The following is a 16,357-nucleotide window of genomic DNA, read 5'->3' as shown; positions in this document are numbered from 1 at the left end:
GGTCCTCTATAGACCTCAGTGTAGTCCTGGTCCTCTATAGTCCTCAGTGTAGTCCTGGTCTTCTATAGTCTCAGTGTAGTCCTGGTCCTCTATAGTCCTCAGTGTAGTCCTGGTCCTCTCTAGACCTCATGTAGTCCTGGTCCTCTATAGACCTCAGTGTAGTCCTGGTCCTCTCTAGACCTCAGTGTAGTCCTGGTCCTCTATAGATCTCAGTGTAGTCCTGGTCCTCTCTAGACCTCAGTGTAGTCCTGGTCCTCTACAGACCTCAGTGTAGTCCTGGTCCTCTATAGATCTCAGTGTAGTCCTGGTCCTCTATAGACCTCAGTGTAGTCCTGGTCCTCTACAGACCTCAGTCTAGTCCTGGTCCTCTCTAGACCTCATGTAGTCCTGGTCCTCTACAGACCTCAGTGTAGTCCTGGTCCTCTATAGATCTCAGTCTAGTCCTGGTCCTCTATAGACCTCAGTGTAGTCCTGGTCCTCTATAGACCTCATGTAGTCCTGGTCCTCTATAGACCTCAGTCTAGTCCTGGTCCTCTACAGACCTCAGTGTAATCCTGGTCCTCTAGAGACCTCAATGGTCTGGTTCTAGAGAGTTCTTCTTAAAGATCTTCATCGGAGCCACTGGGTCGGATTCTGGTGAAACCAGATGACATCATGCAGGTTCACCAGAACCTCCTTCAGCTCAGACTCCAGCAGAGACCAGTCCACATGGACTAGACCCAGACCCAGTAGAGACCAGTCCACATGGACTAGACCCAGACCGAGCAGAGACCAGTCCACATGGACTAGACCCAGACCCAGCAGATACCAGTCCACATGGACTAGACCCAGACCCGGCAGAGACCAGTCCACATGGACTAGACCCAGACCCAGCAGAGACCAGTCCACATGGACTAGACCCAGACCGAGCAGAGACCAGTCCACATGGACTAGACCCAGACCCGGCAGAGACCAGTCCACATGGACTAGACCCAGACCCAGCAGAGACCAGTCCACATGGACTAGACCCAGACCCAGTAGAGACCAGTCCACATGGACTAGACCCAGACCGAGCAGAGACCAGTCCACATGGACTAGACCCAGACCCAGCAGAGACCAGTCCACATGGACTAGACCCAGACCCAGCAGAGACCAGTCCACATGGACTAGACCCAGACCGAGCAGAGACCAGTCCACATGGACTAGACCCAGACCCAGCAGAGACCAGTCCACATGGACTAGACCCAGACCCAGCAGAGACCAGTCCACATGGACTAGACCCGGTAGAGACCAGTCCACATGGACTAGACCCAGACCCAGTAGAGACCAGTCCACATGGACTAGACCCAGACCCAGCAGAGACCAGTCCACGTGGACTAGACCCAGACCGAGCAGAGACCAGTCCACATGGACTAGACCCAGACCCGGCAGAGACCAGTCCACATGGACTAGACCCAGACCCAGTAGAGACCAGTCCACATGGACTAGACCCAGACCCGGCAGAGACCAGTCCACATGGACTAGACCCAGACCCGGCAGAGACCAGTCCACATGGACTAGACCCAGACCCGGCAGAGACCAGTCCTAATCCTCAATCCATAATCCTCACCTTGAGGGATATTTTGAGGAGATCCACACACAAACTCTCACGGGAACGTACAGTACAGAAGTGAGAAATAACGCATGTCAAGCATCTTTTCTTACTGTCTCACTCCCTGATCCTCAGTGAGTCTTTATCTGAATGTCAGAATAACAAACACACAAACAAAATGGATGTTCGTTCATCCGGCTCACGTAGAAGCAACGATTTCCAATTCTGCCACTTCGCTTCTTTACGATTGTTTTTGTTTCTCGGGCGTGGGGCAAGATCTTATTATGCTTTTATTCACATGCAGGGGCTGCAGGTGAGAGAGCGGGAGGGAAGGAGGGAGAGAGAGAGGGGAGGGGGGAAGGGAGAGAGAGAGAGATGGATAGAGAGAAAGAACTACATGGAATATTAATGCTTTGAGTCGCCTCTTCCTTTCTTGAAGAGAAAAAAATACATTTTCACAGTATTGCGTGTGTGTGTGTGTGTGTGTGTGTGTGTGTGTCTAGGAGTGTATGTGTGCGTCCTGGATGGAGGTGTGCGTGTGTGTGTGTATAGGTGTGTCTAGGAGTGTATGTGTGCGTCCTGGATGTAGGTGTGTGTAGGCGTGTGTGTAGGTGTGTCTAGGTGTGTGTGTGTGTGTCTGTGTGTGAGTGAGTGTCCTGGATGGAGATGTGTGTGTATAGGTGTGTGTGTGTGTTTGTGTAGGCGTGTGTGTGTGTGTGTCTGTGTGTGAGTGTCCTGGATGGAGATGTGTGTGTATAGGTGTGTATAGGTGTGTGTGTGTCTGTGTGTGAGTGTCCTGGATGGAGATGTGTGTGTATAGGTGTGTGTGTGTGTGTGTGTGTGTGTGTGTGTGTGTGTGTGTGTGTGTGTGTGTGTGTGTGTGTGTGTGTGTATGTGTGTGTGTGTGTGTGTGTGTGTGTGTGTGAGTGAGTGGCCTGGATGGAGATGTGTGTGTATAGGTGTGTCTAGGTGTGTGTGTAGGCGTGTGTGTCCTGGATGGAGATGTGTGTGTATAGGTGTGTGTGTCTCCAGGTGTGTGTGTGTGTGTGTGTGTGTGTGTGTGTGTGTGTGTGTGAGTGTGTGTGTGTCCTGGATGGAGATGTGAGGTGGCAGCTGACAAACAGGAGTCCCAGATCTGCAGGGAAAGATCTTCTGCCCACGATCACCTCCCAGCTGCTGGACTGTGACCTCCACTCTGAGTGGCTCAGGGCCTCCTCCTCCTCCTCTTCCTCCTCCTCCTCCTCTTCCTCTTCTTCTTCTTCTTCTTCTTCTTCTTCTGTCCCTTCAGATTACCTCACACTGATTCCTGCCAGAGCAGAACGAGGAGGGTTTCATAATTAACTCTGCAGAGCGGCTGGCAGGATTCAGGTGCATCTGATTGGTCCGTCTCTCTTCATTCCACACAGAATAAACAGTGACGAACGTAAACAGCTGCAGGATGCCCGTTAGTTTGATGATGTCGTATTTTAACGACTCGCACGCGGTCTCAAAGATGGACGCAAAGGAAGACAGAAGAAACAATAATAACAAAAAAAACACTCAAAGTCGTAAGTTTATCCAGGGAGGCATAATTCACCAAATATGGAAGCTCATATTGTGATGAAAAACAAGATTATCCTGTAAAACTTTTTTATTGGTATTTATTCCCTCAGTAAACATTGTAAACATGAGTTTATGTCTCAATCTCTAGTTTCAAGTCTTCTTCAATACAGCATGATGTTCATTTAGTAAACTATGGTCATTTAGAGTCAAACAGACCATAAAGCAGGGGATGATTTAGGGCGGGGCTACAAGGTGATTGACAGGTCTCTATGTCCCTCCTCCTCAGTCCTTTTATGGTCACTTCCTGTTCATTGTTTGCAAAAAAAAGATGGCGACGGCAAACTCAAGACTTCAAAACGTCCACAAACCAACGGATGATGTCATCGCGACTACGTCCACTTCTCCTTCCCAGTCTGTGGGTTTTACCTCCAAATAAAGAGTTCTTTTTTTTGTCACAGGTTGTGCCGTTTGCGGTGATCCAATGGTGACGGTCAGGTATCAATGCACCACTCTGTGAAAACCCCTCCTCTCCTTCTCCTCCTCCTCCTCCTCCTCTTCATCAGTCATGGCCTCGCGGCAGCAAAAGCCCCCTAAATGGACTCCGGCTCAGAAGCAATGCATCTTCATCTCACACTACAGGAGACAGGCTAATCGCCGGCCCGCTAATCTCTTTGAAAAAAGAAAAAGTACCAGCAGAGTTCTGGCACCTGTCTTATCTGAAGAGAGAGAGAGAGAGAGATGGAGAGAGAGAGAGAGAGAGATCGTCTCTAGAGCAGACGTCACCTTTGGCCTTGATTTCAGAGGAGAGCCGTAGTTCATGCAGGAGAAGAAGCTGAAAACAAGCCGCTGGTGAACGTTTTCTCTTCTTCTCTATAATTGAAAGGTCAGCGTCTTAAATGAAAGTTCACTCATCCCTGCAGCTACTGTAGTGTCAAAATAAAAGCCTGCATTAACACACACACACACACACACACACACACACACACACACACACACACACGGTGTTTAACCATCATACTCACCTGACCCCCTTCCTGCTGGCTGAAGTCCTCCATGTTGATCCCTGCAGCCGACGCTCCCTCAAGTGGCCACGATAAGTCATAAGTCAGGATGTTTTGGGGTTTCTTCCTTGCAGGTGAACTCTGGTGGCTCACTGACGCCCCCATGTGGACACAAGTGGAAATGTCTGGTGTCCTCTGCTCTCGGAGATAGAAATGCTCCAGCTCCTGGATGGACACATTCATATGGCATTTTCTTCTATTTTCTAACTATTTTCATAGTTTTTGTAGTCTAGAAAAAAATGGTCTCACTGCAACACCAACTGTTTAGATTTAAGGAGTTTAATCGCATTTAATTCATTTATGTAAATTACTTTTAAGTAATATTTCAAGCAAAAAGTTAAGAAAATGCTGTTTTTAGCCTCTCGAATGTGGAAATTCCCTGCTTTATGTTTTTAAAACATATTACTGAATATCTTTTAGGTTTTAGACTATAAAAAGACATTTTTTCACTATTTTGTGACTTTTTATCGCCTAAACAATCAATCCTTTAACTTAGAAATTAATAGGCAGATGAATTAATAATGAAAATATTCTTGGTTGCATCTGAACATAAACACACAAATAGGATCACAGATATAAATGTGAAGCTGATCTTTATGGTATATTTTTGTTATAAATCATTAGTTGACTCCCAGCGTTGATGCTGTGGGTCACCTGTGCAGAACACACCTGAACACACCTGAGTGAAAACCAAAGAACCATTTATACATGAAACCCGTTAAGATAGTTAACTAGAAAACTAGTTAGCAAACTCACTTTTACTGTTTGACCGAAGTTTAACGAGGGACGGCAGCTGGGAATTAACCTCAACATATAATAATAAATATGAATATAATAATAATTAAACTGGACTAATTATTTGTACGGAAAGAGAGGGCCGCCACAGATTATGGGTGTTGCAACAAGTTGCCGTTGATAACTGATAATTAAAGATATTAATAATAGAGCAAATGTACATGTATGGTCAAAGTCTCTCTCCACCTCTCTAATCAAGTGTAATTAATCAAATCAATTCTAAATTTTATATAGATTATATTGAACATTGGAGAACATTTTTTTGGCAGCCACAGATAATACAGTCCATCCAGAGGGAACTGAACTCCATCGAATATACATCACCATATTGTGTACGATGAAAAATATATGTATTAGGACAATATCCCCTTAATAACAACATAACATGGTTGGTAACCACTGATTAAATAATTTAGATGGACGTGACTATAAACTACAAACTGTGTGGAATCTCTTTATTCTGTTTCATGGAAAACAAAACTATGTTCACAGCTCAGCTTTGTACACTGCAAAGCAGGAAATATACATGTTTCTTTCTTTGATGAAAACCACAAATAAAAATAAAATAGTCAAATAAAAAAAGAACAGAACTCATAATTCTCTCCGTTAAAAGTCCGTTTGGGCCTCAGCTGCTCTTCGGCCTCTTGGCCTCTTCGCTGCGCGGCGTCGCCTCCTGCTGGTGTCTTTTGGCAGCGCGGCTCACGTCATTCGCCGCCGGCCCCTCGGCTCCGCCTCCTCGCGGCTGTCTCAGCTCCCTCTTCTCCCGCCGGCCCTCCATCTCACCGATCTCCTCGGCAAAGAGGGTTTTGAGCGCGGGGATGAGCCGGGGGAGGATCCTGAAGTCCCCGAAGCCAATCTGAGCGGAAATGGAGAGAAATGAGTTACAACTCCTGGAAGAGGAGCGAGGATCAGGAATACTGTGGATCCTCTTACGGCTTCTGCTCGGACTTGAATAAAAACACATTTAAAAAAAGCGAAGAATCAGCAGAGAACCACAACAAAATATAGTTTGTATATTTTTTCTTAAATCGAGGCTCAAAACATTTAGAATTAAATCATGTTTAGAAATATTCCCTCATATTTTGCATTGTCCTGCGATTTTTATCCTCCGTTTTATCTCACTTTTCATTCCTATTTTACCCTTTTTAAATAATCTAATTTTATATCACCTTTTTTTGTTGTTACATCTTCTTTTAAACGCCTTTTTATGTCTTATTTAAAATGCTGTTGTTTTGCACACCAATATATTTATGGCGCTTCATATTAGTTGATTGGGCCGAATTAGTACTTTTATGGAGTTCAAATTGTGAAATTAAAGAGTGAATCCACTGATTTTTCTTAATATATTGAATTAATTCATGTTCTTAGGTCGTTATCGTGTAAAAACAGAATTATTTGATTGAATACGTAAAACAAGAAAAACAGCTTTTGATATTTCAGTTTTTAATACCGAGGCAAAGACCAAAGAAAAAAAAAGATAGAAAAATATCTTGCCCAAATATAGAACCACTGAGAACGTCGTTGAAATGGCGCTCAAATGATGCCTTCAGGTGCAATCGTACAAACCGCTCCCTGATTGAAACATTGAAATCGGCGGCGTCACGTGACTCACTCTCATGTGGTCGAAGGAGATCCCCACGCGGTCGTCGAAGTCCTCGCTGAAGAGCGGGATCTTGGCGTAGCGCTGGCTGAAGTGGTTCAGCATGATGAAGTCGGCGTTCATCCTCATGCCGATGCCGATGGCCTGCGAGGTCGTGCTGTCGGCGGGAAATAACAATAACGCAAAGAAATACACGGAGCGTGAAGCCGAGAGATTTACGGGCGTCTCGCTGCAGACAGACTGACTCTCACTCTGGCAGCATTTAAGAAAAATCAATATCTGTGGAGAGATATTTGACAAAGCACTCAAAAATAAGTGCGACCTCAAACAGGCGGTAAAAGTGCGTTCATTGTGTTGTCCAGGTGACGTGTTCACCTGTGTCTCTTCTCCACCGCCTCCTCCTCCAGCCCGTCCTCCAGCGTGGCCTCGTGGATCAGCAGCGTTGCATTCTTTCCTGCACATAAAAAAAAGAAAAGCCAGAGGAATGAGAGCCCTGAATCACAGAAGCACTAACAGCCTCTTCCCCGTCCCGCAGGAAATCAATCAGCCCGTCGACGTAATCAAGGATCGGCACGCCCCGCTTTGTCCGGCGAGCCGATGCCATCTATAATGAACGGGCCTCGGCTTCGCTTGGACCGAATCCAGTCGAGCAATTTAAGGAGTCAATGAAGTGGGATCCCGCAGGAACCTTTCAGAAGAGCCGGCGTCCAGCGGAGTGATCGAAGGCACTAAGGGACGCCCGGTGCATTATTCAGTGGGCCGTTTCGATGACCTTATGCGAAGCTCTGGATTATTGAACGCGTATTTTAAAAAAGGCGGAGTCCGGAAGTGGGACTGACCGGTCTGCACGAAGGCGTCGCAGGGCATGGTGTCGCCGGAGAAGGCCAGCTTCCACCCGGACCGGTGGACGAAGCTGCAGGCGAAGGCGTTCTTACAGTGACGCACGATGCACGTCTGGAACTGAGACACACACACACACACACACACACACACACACACACACACACACACACACACACACACAATGAATGCATTTAAAAAGAAAGTCCAATAACAAAGAACTAAAGGATGAGGCGTTTAAACACCTTCTCCAAATCGTTCTTCTTCAGCAGCGCTTGGATGAACGACTTCGTCCTCTGCTTGGGCGTCTCGGCGCCGTCGCACAACAGTTTGTTCGGGATGAAGCTGAAAACAACAAAATTCATTCATTCTAAAAAAAAAAAAACACATGATATTAAAGACGTCAAGCCCTCACAAGTAAATATCTACAGACACGTTGGCCGACTCATTGATGTTAGCAACTCATTTGGTTTATTTTTTAAAAGCATTTATCTGCCGAAGGAAGTCTAAATGAGTTAAAGCTGCATTCTCTCTCCTGACCACCAGGGGGCGACTCCTCTGGTTGTATAGAAGTATATGTGTCATGTCTTAAAGCTGCATTCTCTCTCCTGACCACCAGGGGGCGACTCCTCTGGTTGTATAGAAGTATATGTGTCATGTGTTAAAGCTGCATTCTCTCTCCTGACCATCAGGGGGCGACTCCTCTGGTTGTATAGAAGACTATGCTTCATGTGCTAAAGCTGCATTCTCTCTCCTGACCACCATGGTTGTATAGAAGTCTATGCTTCATGTGTTAAAGCTAAATTCTCTCTCCTGACCACCAGGGTTGTATAGAAGTATATGCTTCATGTGTTAAAGCTAAATTCTCTCTCCTGACCACCAGGGGGCGACTCCTCTGGTTGTATAGAAGTCTATATAAATGACTCTACTTCTCTTGATTTGTTCCCTCAGTAAACATTGTAAACATGAGTTTATGTCTTCAGTAGCATGACGTTCATAATTAAATACTTCACGTGGTCGAGGATCTCCTCGCAGTAGTCGTGGTACTGGTGGAGCCACGTCATGATCTGGACCGGCGCCACCAGGTAGACGGGGCTGAACGGCTTTCCCAATGTTTTCTAGGAGACGCAAACAACTAAGAGTTAGAAAGTTGAGAGAAAATAAAGAGAATAAATTTGGGATATCCATGGTAATGCCGCCTGCTGTTTGAATTACTTACTTATTAACATAAATACCAAAATAATGAATATATTTTCCAATCAGAGGGCTAGGAATATCACCCCGCTGCTCCTAAATTATTATTATTATAAAGTATTATTCTGACCTACAATGGCCTTATACACCGTCATACCCAAAGGAAACAATCTTTTAGGATTTACATCATCTTTTCTTTTACATACCAGTGCTCGTTTCCTCTGATAGAGCAACATCAGCAGCCCCTAAGAACAAGAAGAAGAAGAAGAACATCAGTACTTCTTCCGGCGTTAGAACCCAACATGGCCGCCTCGTGGCGCTCGGCGGCCCACCGTGTGGTGGTCGGCGTGCATGTGAGAGATGAAGACGGTGGAGATCTTGGCCAGGGCGTCGTCCACGGCGTCTCCGTAGTGTCTGCAGAGCTGACCGAAGGTTCCCTCACCGCAGTCCAGCAGCAGAGACTGAGTGGGGCTGCACAAAGACAACAAACAAACACACAAACACACAAACAAACAAACACACAAGAGGGGAAATAAACAAACTCAATCAATGCATTAACAAAAAAAGAGCGAATATGTCTCCTTTCTTGTCTCCATCTTTATGAAACTGAACATCACAAACTTAAAGAGAGAAGGTTTCATTAGCATTAGCATTAGCTTTAGCGAGGTGTTCCTAATGAACTGGGCCGATAAGATCCTCGTGTTCAGTCTTCAGAGAAGTAAATAAATGAGTGGCTCTTCCTGTGTGGGAGCAGAGCTCCATACCTGATGTTCACTAGCGTGCCGCTGACGTTCCTGATCTTCATCGGCAGAGCGGATCCGGTTCCCAGGAAGACGACCTCCGGGTGTTTCTCTGCTCGTTTCCCTGCTGTAGGAAAAACAAAACGTCCACAATGACACACGCTCGAGTTCTTTTCCGTCACGCCGCCGAAGGACGATCCACTTAAAAGTAAGAAAACGGTTTGTCGGGCTGCGACCATCCTTCAGGGGGAGGGAGGGGTTAAAGGTCAAAGAGCAGAAAACTCACCAGGAGGCTCGGCGGCGTCAGCGGAGCAGATCTTCCTGCACTTGTCCACTTCGTCCAGGAAGTTCGGCACTTCAGACGCCTCCTTCACGAACGCCTCCAGGTTGCAGGAGGGGACGGCGTCCCTAACGAGGAGAGAGAGAGAGAGAGAGAGAGAGAGAGAGTGTGTGAGAGAGAGAGAGAGAGAGAGGGAGAGAGAGTGAGGACGACGCGCAACGCTGCGACGCGGAACACTACGTCACACAACGCTACGACACGCAAAACAACACGACACACACCGCTGCAACGACGCAGAGCGCTACGTCACACAACGCTACGACACACAACGCTACGACACGCAACGCTGCACCGCTACGACACGCACAACGCTACGACATGCACAACGCTACGACATGCACAACGCTGCACCGCACAACGCTACGACACGCACAACGCTACGACACACACAACGCTGCACCGCTACGACACGCACAACGCTACGACACACACAACGCTGCACCGCTACGACACGCACAACGCTACGACATGCACAACGCTACGACATGCACAACGCTGCACCGCACAACGCTACGACACGCACAACGCTACGACACACACAACGCTGCACCGCTACGACACGCACAACGCTACGACACGCAAAACAACACGACACACACCGCTGCAACGACGCAGAGCGCTACGTCACACAACGCTACGACATGCAACGCTACGACACGCAACGCTGCACCGCTACGACACACAACGCTGCACCGCTACGACACGCACAACGCTACGACACGCACGACGCTGCACCACTACGACGCACACAACGCTACGACGCACGACGCGCGCAACGCTACGACGCACACAACGCTGCACCGCTACGACACGCACAACACGCACGACGCTGCAACGCTACGACGCACAACGCTACGACACGCACAACACGCACGACGCTGCAACGCTACGACGCTACGACGCACAACGCTACGACGCACAACGCTACGACGCACAACGCTGCACCGCAACGCTGCACCGCAACGCTGCACCGCAACGCTGCACCGCAACGCTGCACCGCAACGCTGCACCGCAACGCTCACACACCCGACCTCCACGGTAACTTGACAGAAACACTGACACTTGAAGCAAGGCGAGGTAAACAAAAGAGGAGAAGAAGAAGAAGAAGAAGAAGAAGAAGAAGAAGAAGAAGAAGAAGAAGAAGAAGAAGAAGAAGAAGAAGAAAGCAGCCGAGTGCAGCGGACCGGTCCAGATTGTTTTCCGTGACGAGGCGCTGCAGAGTGAAGGCTAAATTGGGAGGAGGAGGAGGAAGAGGAGGAGGAAGAGGAGGAGGGGATGAAGGACAAGCTCACCTTTGCCACTCCATTCCGGGTCGGAGCTGGAACTTGAGGAGACACTCGGCTCTGACGGTCGGGACGAGCAGCTCAGCCGGAGCCTCCTGGGGAGGAAAGGGGGGCGCTTGATTTATCACTCGGCAGGAATACAGTCACAGTGTGTGTGTGTGTGTGTGTGTGTGTGTGTGTGTGTGTGTGTGTGTGTGTGTGTGTGTTAAAATAAATATTATATAATTTCAAGGAATGAAACTGAAAAGTAGACCCATGTAATCCACTTTCAGTCCATTTTTATAGTTATTTTTCTGATTAAAATCCCCCGCCCTCTCTTTGAATGTGCATATTTTTTGTCTACCTTTGCTTTGTAGGACGTGAGCTGGGGGAAGATGTCGGGGTGGATCACGTTCAGCTGGGCCTGGATCTTGTGACTCCTGACGTTGTGGAACGTTCGGACTTGTTCATTCAGGATCAGGTGTTCTGTTGTGGATGGAAACCTGCAGACACACACACACACACACACACACACACACACACACACACACACAGTTAAAAGAGCCAGGCTCTCTCAGGAGTGTGTGTGTGTGTTATAAGTGGCGGTACACACCTCTCCATCCAGCGCTTGTATTGATCGGTGGACAGGACGGACTCGGGGGTCATGTGGACCACCAGAGCAGCAGAGTCCTCCAGCGCCCCCCTCTGGTACCTGGACGACACGACACGCTCAACTTTAAATACTTTTTATTTCAGACAAAGAAACGAGTCCTTTAAAGAAAATGTACATCACAGGATTTGTATAGAATTAGTGACTATATTTGAGACAAAAACACATTTGTTTCATTGTGACAAACTCCATTTTGTTTTTACATTTAACATCCACTTAAGAACAATACTTATTTTAAATATTGAGAGTAACCAGATAGATACAAATACATATACATATACATATATATATATATATATATATATAAATAAATAACTTATTTATATGTATATTTCATGTATTTATACCCCACATTAGGCTCTGTGTGTTCTACAATAAAATAATAAATAATCAAAGCCTCTACCTGCTCAGCTGCTGGTTGCTGCAAAGCGCCTCCACAAAGTCCTCAGACGGACACTCCACGATGAGGAACACTGGTCCCGGATCAGTGGGCGTGCAGACCTGCTCGGGTCGGATCTACCAGACGACGGACCAGAAAACTCATTCAGAGCTGCAGCTTTTAAAAATATTCAAAATCAATAACAGAAGCCGGTTAAGTCAGACTGGTTTCACCTCTTTGCCTTCGTACGTGACGCTCTGGCCGCCCTTCAGAGCGGCTATGAGCGGACCGATGGCCGCCGTGCCTCTGGGGAAAACAAGTTTATAACATTATAATGGAGTTTATAACAGTTATAATAGAGTTTATAACAGTTATAATAGAGTTTATAACAGTTATAATAGAGTTTATAACAGTTATTATAGAGTTTATAACAGTTATAATGGAGTTTAAAACAGTTATTATAGAGTTTATAACAGTTATTATAGAGTTTATAACAGTTATTATAGAGTTTATAACAGTTATTATAGAGTTTATAACAGTTATTATAGAGTTTATAACAGTTATTATAGAGTGTATAATGTTATAATAGTTTATAACAGTTATTATAGAGTTTATAACAGTTATTATAGAGTTTATAACAGTTACTATAGAGTTTATAACAGTTACTATAGAGTTTATAATGTTATAATAGTTTATAACAGTTATTATAGAGTTTATAACAGTCATAATAGAGTTTATCAACCGCAGATTTATTACAATGATCAAACTAACTAATGTTATGTGATTTTGCAGTTTTTTACAGTTACAAATGTTATATTTTGGGGGTCATATACTATAGTCATATACTCTATATGGACATTGTGATAGACCTTTTTTGCTTCTTTTTTTACCATTTTATAAATAATATATAATTAATATTAATTAATTAATTAAATCAAACAATGGATAAATCAATAATACATACAATATATATATACACATTATTATATAGAGAGTTCTAACAGATTAAAAACTGTGTTTAAATTGGACCATTTCCATCCCATAAAATTTGAACAAAAAGCCACAATGAACTCCAACAAATAAATTCAAAATATAGTTGTAATATGAATATTAATAATAATCAGACATTGTGATGCTACTGGTGGCTGTTGTGTTTAATGACTGTAGGAGTCAGGTCAAAGGGATCTGCATTGAAAGCGTTAATATTGGAATCAATCAAATCAGACAGAGATCACTCACACGGGCAGACCGAGCTCCCTCGCCTGAGCCACCAGGAAGTTCCCTTTCTTAGGGTGAAGCTGGAGGAAGAAGAGGAGGAAGAAGAAGAGGAGGAGGAAGAAGAGGAAGAAGAGGAGGTCAAACACAAAGTGTGAAACATCTCAAAAGTCACACTAGAGTTTAAACCTCTAAAGTTTCCCACCTTGCAAACGAAGGAAACCACCAAAGAATTATCTCTGGTTGCTCTCCGTCGGTCACCTGCAGGATGATGAAAACAAACGACTTCAATATTTCCACTGTGCAATGCATTGTGGGAAAATAGCCTCCAATAATACCACTCAAACATTAAGTGATTAATTTATTCAAATATTAAGTAATTTTAGACTTCTTACGTTAAATATTTTGTGATTTTAGACTTCTTATTTTAAATATCAAGTAATTTCAGACTCCTTATTTTATATAATAAGTAATTTCAGACATCTTATTCACACCTGACTTGTTTCATTAGCAGCATGACATTAATGCTTTTGAGTGAAACGTCAGGATGAACTGTAATAACTAATATTTAATATTGTTGTTAATCCTCAAACCATCAGACAATATTAATATTATGATGTTGCGATGATCCTGACTCACTGTGGAGGCCGTCTCTCCCGGGGGAGGCGGGGCTACGAGACGGGCTGCTGCCGCCCGACTGAGGGGAGGGCTTTCTGCTGCCCGCCCTGGAGTGAGCTGAGAGAGTGAGACACACAACGATTGAGACACACAACGAGTGAGCTGAGAGAGTGAGACACACAACGAGTGAGACACACAACGAGTGAGCTGAGAGAGTGAGACACACAACGAGTGAGACACACAACGAGTGAGCTGAGAGAGTGAGACACACAACGAGTGAGACACACAACGAGTGAGACACACAACGAGTGAGCTGAGAGAGTGAGACACACAACGAGTGAGACACACAACGAGTGAGACACACAACGAGTGAGCTGAGAGAGTGAGACACACAACGAGTGAGACACACAACGAGTGAGCTGAGAGAGTGAGACACACAACGAGTGAGACACACAACGAGTGAGCTGAGAGAGTGAGACACACAACGAGTGAGCTGAGAGAGTGAGACACACAACGAGTGAGACACACAACGAGTGAGCTGAGAGAGTGAGACACACAAAGAGTGAGACACAACGAGTGAGCTGAGAGAGTGAGACACACAAAGAGTGAGCTGAGAGAGTGAGACACACAAAGAGTGAGCTGAGAGAGTGAGACACACAAAGAGTGAGCTGAGAGAGTGAGACACAAAGAGTGAGCTGAGAGAGTCAGACACACGAGTGAGCTGAGAGAGTGAGACACACAACGAATGAGACACACAAAGAGTGAGCTGAGAGAGTGAGACAAAAAGAGTGAGCTGAGAGAGTGAGACACACATCGAGTGAGACACACAACGAGTGAGCTGAGAGAGTGAGACACACAAAGAGTGAGCTGAGAGAGTGAGACACACAAAGAGTGAGCTGAGAGAGTGAGACACAAAGAGTGAGCTGAGAGAGTGAGACACACGAGTGAGCTGAGAGAGTGAGACACAACGAATGAGACACACAAAGAGTGAGCTGAGAGAGTGAGACAAAAAGAGTGAGCTGAGAGAGTGAGACAAACGGAGTGAGCCGAGAGTGAGACACACGTGTGAGCCGAGAGAGTGAGACACACAAAAAGAGTGAAGACCAAAAAGAGTGAAGACCAAAAAGAGTGAAGACCAAAAAGAGTGAGCTGAGAGAGTGAACACACAACAGGAGTGAGCTGATAGTGAAAACAAAAAGAGTGAGCTGAGAGAGTGAACACACAACAGGAGTGAGCTGAGAGAGTGAACACACAACAGGAGTGAGCTGAGAGAGTGAACACACAAAAGGAGTGAGCTGAGAGAGTGAACACACAAAAGGAGTGAGCTGAGAGAGTGAACACACAAAAGGAGTGAGCTGAGAGAGTGAAGACATTTGAAAAAGACTCACCGAATATCGGCACCTGATCCACGGTCATCGTCTCGTCGGAGTGCGACTCGTCGGTGTACGGCCGGACCGCTGGGAGAGTGAGACACAATCAACATCACACAACTGATATTACACACGAATACATAACACAACTAGAAGATGAATCAACACATTCAACATACACAACTTGATGTCTTCCAGTGGGCCAGAAAACGACTTGATGGCGTTCAGATAGTCCTCCTGCGATTGAAAAGAAGAGACGTTGCATTAAAAACCAAACATTCAGTATGTAATATGCTAATACAGTATTTAATATGTAACTACAGTATTTAATATGCTAATACAGTATATAATATGTAACTACAGTATTTAATATGCTAATACAGTATTTAATATGCTAATACAGTATATAATATGTAACTACAGTATTTAATATGCTAATACAGTATTTAATATGTAACTACAGTATTTAATATGCTAATACAGTATTTAATATGCTAATACAGTATATAATATGTAACTACAGTATTTAATATGCTAATACAGTATTTAATATGTAACTACAGTATTTAATATGCTAATACAGTATTTAATATGTAACTACCGTATTTAATATGCTAATACAGTATTTAATATGCTAATACAGTATATAATATGTAACTACAGTATTTAATATGTAACTACAGTATGTCATATGCAAATACAGTATTTAATATGCAAATACAGTATTTAATATGCTAATACAGTATTTAATATGTAACTACAGTATGTAATATGCAACTACAGTATGTAATATGCAACTACAGTATGTAATATGCAAATACGGTATTACATGTGCAAATACAGTATTTACTGTGTAACTGCAGTATTTAATATGCAAATACAGTATTTAATACACAGTGAGGTTGAGTTTCTCACCAGCTGTGGAGGTCCAGAGAGGACGCACTCTGGAACACCGGTGTCCTTCAGGGTTAATATCATCCCTGCAGAGGAAAAAAAAAAAAATAATAATTTATTTATTTATATATATATATATATATCTGATATTCATTGAATCTATTGATCCAAAGCACCTTCAGTCGCTTTCAATAATTAGTCCGTATGTAAAGCTACTTTACAGGTCTACTTTTAAAATCTATTAAAAATTGTTTGCTTTCTGATCAT

At 44.6% G+C, this 16,357-nt stretch overlaps 1 protein-coding gene across 1 annotated transcript in view; it reads right to left on the bottom strand.

Annotated features, from left to right (window-relative positions):
* Positions 1-5,418: 5,418 nt before the first annotated feature.
* elac2 (elaC ribonuclease Z 2) overlaps positions 5,419-16,357 on the bottom strand; it is a gene marked incomplete at its 5' end in the record, with an annotated part of 13,045 nt that continues 2,106 nt past the window's right edge. The window contains 21 exons of the mRNA XM_079232929.1: positions 5,419-5,824; positions 6,581-6,725; positions 6,944-7,022; positions 7,408-7,528; positions 7,654-7,753; positions 8,417-8,526; positions 8,809-8,847; positions 8,935-9,073; positions 9,367-9,469; positions 9,629-9,750; positions 10,975-11,060; positions 11,309-11,447; positions 11,558-11,656; positions 12,018-12,130; positions 12,227-12,299; positions 13,233-13,291; positions 13,414-13,469; positions 13,848-13,943; positions 15,215-15,283; positions 15,376-15,433; positions 16,112-16,176. Coding sequence (XP_079089055.1) covers positions 5,594-5,824; positions 6,581-6,725; positions 6,944-7,022; positions 7,408-7,528; positions 7,654-7,753; positions 8,417-8,526; positions 8,809-8,847; positions 8,935-9,073; positions 9,367-9,469; positions 9,629-9,750; positions 10,975-11,060; positions 11,309-11,447; positions 11,558-11,656; positions 12,018-12,130; positions 12,227-12,299; positions 13,233-13,291; positions 13,414-13,469; positions 13,848-13,943; positions 15,215-15,283; positions 15,376-15,433; positions 16,112-16,176 — 2,102 coding nt within the window. The 3' untranslated portion in view covers positions 5,419-5,593. The remainder of the gene's footprint in view (positions 5,825-6,580; positions 6,726-6,943; positions 7,023-7,407; positions 7,529-7,653; positions 7,754-8,416; positions 8,527-8,808; positions 8,848-8,934; positions 9,074-9,366; positions 9,470-9,628; positions 9,751-10,974; positions 11,061-11,308; positions 11,448-11,557; positions 11,657-12,017; positions 12,131-12,226; positions 12,300-13,232; positions 13,292-13,413; positions 13,470-13,847; positions 13,944-15,214; positions 15,284-15,375; positions 15,434-16,111; positions 16,177-16,357) is intronic.

The sequence above is a fragment of the Taurulus bubalis genome (genome assembly GCF_910589615.1).
Source record: "Taurulus bubalis genome assembly, chromosome: 17".
NCBI classification, from domain to species: domain Eukaryota; kingdom Metazoa; phylum Chordata; class Actinopteri; order Perciformes; family Cottidae; genus Taurulus; species Taurulus bubalis.
This window is presented reverse-complemented; position numbering and strand designations above follow the sequence as displayed.